Source organism: Macaca fascicularis, chromosome 5, assembly GCF_037993035.2.
Source record: "Macaca fascicularis isolate 582-1 chromosome 5, T2T-MFA8v1.1".
Lineage (NCBI taxonomy): Eukaryota > Metazoa > Chordata > Mammalia > Primates > Cercopithecidae > Macaca > Macaca fascicularis.
In genome coordinates, this window is record NC_088379.1 from 170,996,871 (window position 1) to 171,005,568 (window position 8,698).

Below are 8,698 nucleotides of genomic sequence, written 5' to 3' on the forward strand. Positions count from 1 at the left end.
ACAAGTTGGCAATGCTTTTATAAAAAAAATAAATAAATAAGGTTACATCATATTATAAATGGCTTGACAAATTATAACATGTCTCTTCCCTTATCAATTCTCCACTTCTAATGAATTTGCCTGAATATCAGGTGAAACTGATGAAATCAGTAGGTATAATTTCTTATCACTTTTCCATGTTCTAATTTCTTATTATGCAATAAATATTTAAATACTTAATCTAACAGCAGCGTATTTAAACACACACCATAGACAATTCTGTCACGTTTCTAAATTAAATCTTAAAGGAAACAAAGAATATGCACACCATTCTAATTCACATTCTCTTCTTAACAAATATATTTGGCGGCAGTGGCAAGGTCAGCCACTGGTGTGTGTACACAGGCAATGCTACAGAGATACTGTTCCATTGCAGAGTGTCACTTGTGCAGGTGCGGAGTGCCAGGTACACGTCAGAAGAGGTCACCATGAGAAATAAGGAAAAGAAAAACCTAAGGTTTTCTCTGTGTTTTTCCCCCAGGACTCACTGCATGAATATTTATATATTTATAGTCTTCTGAATACATATTTTGTACTGAAGATATTGGTCCCAGTTTTTCAAATGTCTACCAGTAGCTATTGCTTCAGTAATACTGTTGAACTCCTGCCCAAATGACAACTGAAATATAACGAAAAAGGTTCTTGGTGCTTAGATTATTAAAACAAGAAATACTTGACGATTTGGATTCTGGAAGTGGCTCTGCTTCAGAGCAGCTTCTGAAACGCATTTAGTATCTCTACACTCTCTAAACCTCACTTTACTGATTTGCAAATCAAGAGAACTTGGCTTAAAAGCTTAGGGAAAAAACACTCAAGTCCTAGAGAGAAAAGTGCCCAGAACTTAGAAAATATAATGTGTGTTCAGAGCTCAGCTACATCACTGACTAGCCATGTGAGCTCTAGCATGTCACTTTCTTCTCTGAATCCCATTTTCTCCTCTATAAAGTGAAGAAGTAGATTACACCTACTCTCCAAGGTTGTTGGGAGGAATAAATTATATTCCAAAGAAAAGTATTCCCAAACGTGCATTACACTGAAGAAAAAGTGATTCGTTTTATTGCTTGTTTACTTGCTTGTTGTTTTTGTTTTCCTTCAGCCCCCAGAAGAGATTTATTCAATTGGAGATGCAGTTTTAATTCATTTCCACACTGATGACACAATCAACAAGAAGGGATTTCATATAAGATACAAAAGCATAAGATATCCAGATACCACACATACCAAAAAATAACACCAAAACCTCTGTCAGAACACAAAAGAATGTGCATAATGGAGAGAAGACATATTTTTTTTAAAAACTGAAGATATTGGCACAAATGTTTTATATAAAGAGTTTGAACAAAAAAAATCCCTGTAAGACCATAATTATCTTTGTACTAAAAGAGAAGTTTCCAGCGAAACCTTCGTCAGCATTACAAGGATATTTGAACTCCGTGCTTGATGGTATTAGTAAAGCTGGTGAAAGGGCATCACATACTTCAAGGAAGACTCTACAAGCTTTTGTTCACAGCTTGAAATAGATGCCTCACAATTCAGACAGTTTAATTCAGGAGTTGTGACCCTGCAGAGTTCTTTTTGACAATTTGTCAAGATTTGGGGACATAAAATGATCTTGCAGGTCATAAACTGGAAAACACTATTCTGGTTGTCTTAGGATAATTGCTGACTTTGTATCTTGGATACAGTGTAAACCAGATCCATGTAAGGTGATGTGAAATGGGAGTCTTTCGAGGGTGATTTGTACTTTCCATGTGTATGTGTGTGTCTGGTGTTTGGAAACTGGGATATTTCAGCTTCATTATTTCCACTTGCAGGCCAGCTTAACCTCTGAAACACAAATGATCTTGAGACCACTTTAGTGTACTTACATTTTGATGAGTTTGAAATGTCAGTGGTGTCTATTATTGCAGTTAAATTCTAGACATCAGTTCTTTGTCTCGGAAAATGTCCAGTGAAATGGTAAACTTAGTTCTTTTTTTTGGAAGTGCTGCCTTTCACACCAAATCCAAGAAGCCTGTGATGTCTTATGAACCTTATGAGAAAACGCCGAAGAGGTGTGAGCAGGATTCTTCTGAATGACTGTCTGGATGGTTCATTACTCAAGTTACTGCTGCTGCTATTGTCTTTCCTTTGTTGTCGATCTGTTATTGTTGTAGCTATTATTGTTGATGTTGTCATGGTTAATCTATTTTTTAAAAATGAAATGAAGCGGAAGTAGGTCTTGTGAGAACTGAAAGATCTCTTTCATTTTTCTCTTCCTGGGATTCATTTTTTCAAAATGCAATGCTGGAAAAAAATGTTTGTTTCTGAAAGACTTCTTATGGTGCTATTCCATAAACTTTTTTTTAAACAAGTTTTTGACCTTTGAGCCAACCCACCTGTAGACTACGAATGTCTCCCTATGGCTGGTGGCATTTGAAGACTAAAGACTTGTCAAATGTATCAAGAGTATATCATTGCAAGGGCAACCCTTGTCCTGTGGAACAACTACTTATAATGCCTTAGAATTCTTGCACATGATCAAACAGATCCTCCTAAAACACACCTTTTGAAATGTTGAACATAAGAGTGTATGTTAACTAACAGCTCTCTGAAGAAAATGCATTTCCATGACTGAAGCATTGGATATAAATACGGTGTCCTGCTTTTTTTGTAGAAAATGTAATTTGAGGATGAATTTTCTGCTTTAAAGGCATGTGTGTTTTTAAAATTAATGAATGTAGATGTGTGATTGTCTGAGTGAGTGGCACTACAAGAGGTAAAAAATAATGGGTGGTTGAAAAGTTAAAATGTATGTGCCAAGTTCTACTAGAATTCCATTTGAAATAGCACCTTCCTTAGGTTTCATGGACAAATAATGGGAACTTCTAATTATGATCAATCCCATTAAAGAAAGGCTCTTTCCTTTAGAGAAACTCTATTTTGATGTCAATATAGATTACTGTATGAGGTAGCTTTGTTTCTGTTACCTGTCCATGAGCATACAACATTGAATACAATTGGGTATATTCTTTCAGTTTTACAAAATTAAACTATACACACAGATGTAGCTTATCTGTTTTTTTTTTAAACTGTTGCCCTGAAAATATTTCTTGCATATGAATTGTAAAATGTAAATACATTTTTAAAACCAACATTTTGATCTTATTGAATGTTACTTTGAAAATGTATAACTATTGCCTGCAATGTAGATGAGCCTGTTAGTAGAGCTGATTCATTCCAGTAACTTCTTCCATATTTTCTCACTAATCTCCAGTTAGCCAAAATATGCCAGGAATGGGAAAGAGGAGAAAAAATCATTAACATTAACACCTATACTGTTCTATACTACTCCTACTCCGTGCTAGGAGTGTGCACTAGCTCTTTTTAAATTCCATGCTACACTCTGAGGACTGTCATCATGTTCTCGTTTTGTAGTTCAGAAAGTGAGGCTCAAAGAATTTATTTAACCTTCCCAGAGTCACAGTGTAAAGTTAGATGTTGAAACCCAGTTTATCTTATATAAGAGTCTCTGCTTGTTCTACAAAGGTAGTAGAATCAATCTTGACCTACATAAATAGTAGATTTTTTATGGTGAAACTTTCCCACATAAAGTAAATTTTAGGGGTGAATTAGAGTAAAACTCTCAAGATAGGCATTTTGTTCTTTTCGAGAACAGCATGAAACTTAGAATATCAATGATAGCTGTCTTTAAGAATCAGAATTAGTACTAGAAATTTAAAATAAACTATAGTTTGGAGTTAGGATGAACCTTTTGTGAAAATAAATATATTAAATTATTTTGCCTGATGTGATAGGGGAAATGTATTGGTCTATATTAAGAAATATTCTGGCTATTCTGATTGATATCTTACTACGCCATGGTGAGCTATGCTCTGCACACTGAGAAATTAGGTATTTAGAAGGCACACAGAGATGTTGCCATAACTAGGTCTTCAACATGAAAATTGATTTTTATTGTGTCATGTCAGATATCAGTTTACCACATATTATTTTTATATTAATTCAACATTTGCCTTAAATGTGTTGTTAAATGAAAATACAGACAGCTTCATTGTTGTGTTGTTAATAATTGTTAGTTACTGCTCCAGACATTTTATTAAATTTTTAAATTATTTTCCACCCTACATCAGTATATTGGTTGTGCTTTATATTTGCCAAAATCCTAACTCCCATATTGTCCTCTCTGACTATACATAGAAAAAAACACTGTTCTCACTGGATTTTATTAAATTATTTTTAAAAGTCAATTTTGAATATAACTGTAGTTTATTCAGGAGATAGTGACTTAACATAAATGGACAAAATAACTTTTTAAAAGAAATGGATGAGAAGCAATTGTGTTTCCAAAACCCTCAAGTATCCCATTCCTATATGGCTGGATTTTTGCTATGTATGACTCATTTTAATATGTCACAGTATGAGATTCAAATTCTGCTTAACTTTGTTAAGATATCTTAGCCTCTTTTATTTGGTTTGTGATACTGCTGTATTTTTGGTGATAAGCTTCAAATATCAAATTTCGTTCTGCCATATAGAAAAATCTCTAAAAGCATCAAGTAACTAATTTTATTTTTGTAAGGTTAAAATTTATTTTTTAAAAGAAACATTAAATTATATATTTATGTAGATTTAGAAGGAGTATAACCCTGTGTGAAATTATAAATTACTTAAAACAGTTATCAAATATTTGGAAACTATTATTTACTAATAAGAATAAGACTTGCCTTATGGAAAATTTTTGATGCCACTTGTTAAATCAGGTATGGAAGGAGGAAAGCAGAAAATATAACTGCCTCCTAAAGATGTATAACTTGAGTTGCAGTAATGCTTTCTATTTTACAACAACAAATGTGTAATAAGAACTTATCAAAAAGAGAAAAAAGGTGGCCGGTGAATGAATTGAAAGTTTTTATCCTTCAATGCATGGTAATTGGTTTCCAATGAATATTTAGCTTTTGGTGTTTTATGTTATTGTTATAAAACTGAGAAACTTTGTCATTAGATTAGGAACCAAGTAGTGGGAATGCTGGCTCTGATATTTTGTGAAATAGCATTATTCGTCTCCAAACTTTCTTCTGACATCTACATTTTCACTGTCTAGTTTCCAACTTGCCTAACTTTCCCTCACTCCAGTATATTGAACCTGAATCCAAGCTGGCCACGTAACTCTAGTTCCAGTCATGACACCCTAATGCAAGTACCCATGCAGGATGAAAACAAAGGAATTATAAGGCTGTGAACACACTTCACTATATATGACCTCCTTCTCATCCAATATTCTAAGCAGCAAATGAATACGATGAATATCAACTTCTAACTTCAAAAAACTTGTAGGTGGAAATGTATCTGCATAAAAAGCAGTTGAAAAGAGATCTATTAAACTCTACGCAGATTGAGGCACTTAGAAGGTCCAACAGCAGGACTTATCTTTATTTATTGCCAGGTTGGAGGTATATGAGTAAATACTGACATTGCTTCTGTTGTTATATTTCTATATGAATATAAGCTAACAGCTTCACCAGTCCCTCTGACCTTGTTTTGTCTGTCTGTGTTGTCCTTATATCTGGAAAGTTACTTATATAACATTTTATTTTTGCTCAACTATCAAATTTTGAGAGCATACTTGCATCTGAAAACAAATAGCAATGAAGGTTACTAAACTGATTTACACTATTTTAAACATGTGCTCAATGCTTCAGTCTATTTTGCAAATTACAATTTAAAAATAGATTCAATGGTGCTTCTTCTATTGAATAATATTATAGGATGATTATATTAGCCACAATATTTAATTATACAACAAATCTAAGAAAGAAAAAGTTGCATTATCATTTGAAAGCTCTGTTAGTTTTTTTTTTTTGAAGAGCAACTGTAAAAATTTAGCTAAATACAATAAATTTCCATCAAAATATAAAAGTGCATCTATATTCCCTTGTAATATTTTTATGTTATAATTAGTGCCACAAAAAAGTGATAGCTAACATTAAAAACAGTGGTGATGTCACAGTGGTAATAGGGGTGTAAGAGGAATTACTTTAAGGAATGACATTAAGAATATTTAAACAGAAAGACTGCCCAGAAAGTACAAAGTGAAAGGATTATACATAATAAGCCTTCAATATGTAAGCCTCCCCTAAAAATTATTTAGTGGATATTCCTGAAGGAACTACAATTGAGACTAAAAGTAAATTACAGGAAAATTTTCCTGGGGAATCATAACTTTTTCAATGTTTCTTTATGAAACATTTCTTTATGAAAAATTTTTCATAAAGTTTTCAATTGTTATACTTACTATACGTATATTAGTTGTGTTTGAATTCCCTGGGACTAAAAGGTCACTCATAATAAGTTTTGCCATTTTCAAACCAAAACGCATGGTACAACAATGTATCTTACTCATTCATTTATTCTATTTATTCACTGAAGAAATATTTGCTTAATGCCTGCTAATATACTTCATACCATGCTAAGTACTATGAATTTGAGATAAAAAAGAAAAAAGCAGCAATCTGCTCTCATGAAGTTTACATACTAAAGAGATAAGCACTAATGTAAAGTAACCTCTCAAAGTTGAAATTTCAATAACGAAACATACATGTGTATTCTACTTCCTTTTGGGGGCATTTTGTCAAATTGTGTGGTTTGTATTTTGAGACTAGCATCAACTTAAACATCCTTGGTTCTGCATTTGAGCATTTTAAAAAATTCAGTTGTCCTATAAAAATAAGTTTTTCTCTGCATGTATTACTTTTGTTTTTAATTTATAAATTACTGAATCTCAGGATGGACAATTGGGGCTTTTTGTAAACAATATGTTTTATAAAAAGAGATACCTAATACTAGCATCAGCAGCACTTGACAAATTGTAGTTCTAAATATGAAATACATTTAACCCACTATCTCCAATCAATAAGACCTAACTGGTGGGGAAAAAGGAGGTTTTTTACCAATAGTGTGATTGCAGGACAGTAAAATGCCTCACTGTCTCACTATTTGCTTCCCTTCCAAGTCAATGAGTGATTTTTTTAAAGATGAGTAAAGTCCCTATAATACCCAGCTCTCTGAAAAGCACGCATACACATGCATGCACACACATGCACACACATAGACACACACACACGTGTATATATACAAAAGAATTTGGAAGCACATAACTGCAACCTAGGCAACATATGCACACAGATTATAGAATATGATGCCACAATTCAGAAAAATCTATGGAAAGATCAGGTAAGAGTAATCCCAAATAGTAAGTAACAGAATTAGACTTTTAAGAATTTTAAATGCTGAAATGATCAAATGTAGAGTAAAAAGAAAAGTATATTAAAATGATTAAGGAGAGGAAATGGAAATATGTGGAAAAACTATAGACACTTTCAAAATACCGAGTAGATTTTTAAATAAATTAAACTTGCAGAAATGAAAAAATACAGTAATTGAAATTAAAAATGTAGTTGATATGGTTGATGATATCATTTATGAAGTGGAAGCACATAAGAATCACAGGACACAACAGAGAAACAAACAGATGAAAAAATAAATTTTAAGAGACATGAGAAGTAGATGTGAATGTTCAATATGTATTTTTAGGAGTTATAGAGGAAGACAATATGGAGAATGGAGGAGAATAAAATATTCAGTATAAATATCTGAAATGCCCTGAAACTTTTGGCAGACATGTATCCTCACATTCGGGAAACAAAAAAAATTCCCCCAAAAATACATAAAAATAAGACTGCACTTAGAAAACACATAAAAATAAAGCTGCCCTTAAAGCTAAATACATAAAAATACATAAAAATAAAGATTAGACACATAGTACTGAAAGTGATTAATACAAAGTTAAAAAGTCTTAAAAGTAGTCAAAGAAAAAGGCAGATCATCAAGAAGGTAGTTATAGAAATATAGCAGACTTTCCAATACAGACTATAGTGAAATCAAGTCTTCAAGATATCAAGAGTAAATAATTGTCAATCTAAATTTTTATACCCTGTTAAATACTACTTACAAATACGAACTATATGATATGCAAGAAGGATTAGTTATTCAAGGATTGGTGATTATGTGTCAATTTAAGATATTTACTACTATAAAATAATGTTAATTATCTTGCTATAATGTTATTATAATATTAGTGAATAATTTTAAAAGAAAGTGGAAGTACATATAAAACAATAATATAATATCATGTACAACTAGAGAGGATTAATTGAAGTTGAAAAGTTCTAAGGTCTTTGTAGTGTTTAAGAAGTGGATTACTTTAATGTTTTGTTAAATGTTCAGGGTAAAATGGTAGGCTAACCAAAAGAATAAAAGTAGGATATATAACTTCTAAACAAGTAGAGAGAAAGATAGCGTAAAAATAATAAATCTTGAGGATTTTATAAAAGGAAGATTAAGAGGCATAGAAAAAGTGAGAAACATGGACAGCACAAAATAAGATGGTAAAAAGACAGTAATAAGTAATATTTAAAATGTAAAACACATCTTCCAGGCATTTTACTAAGTGTCTGAGATATTAATTCATACAATTCTCACAGACATGTGAGTTAGAATTTATTGTCCCCATTTTATAAGTGAGAAATAAAAAATACACTAGTAATTGCAATAAATGTAAGTACACTAAAATTTCCAATTTAAGAAAAGGTATATTCAG

The 8,698-nt window shown here is 32.0% G+C and overlaps 1 protein-coding gene across 2 annotated transcripts in view; it reads left to right on the top strand.

Annotated features, from left to right (window-relative positions):
* TLL1 (tolloid like 1) overlaps positions 1-3,175 on the top strand; it is a 225,490-nt gene extending 222,315 nt beyond the window's left edge. For both annotated transcript variants that reach the window (XM_005556244.5, XM_005556245.5), the window contains one exon: positions 1,136-3,175. In XM_005556244.5, the coding sequence (XP_005556301.2) occupies positions 1,136-1,270 (135 nt within the window). In that variant the 3' untranslated portion in view covers positions 1,271-3,175. The remainder of the gene's footprint in view (positions 1-1,135) is intronic.
* Positions 3,176-8,698: the final 5,523 nt, after the last annotated feature.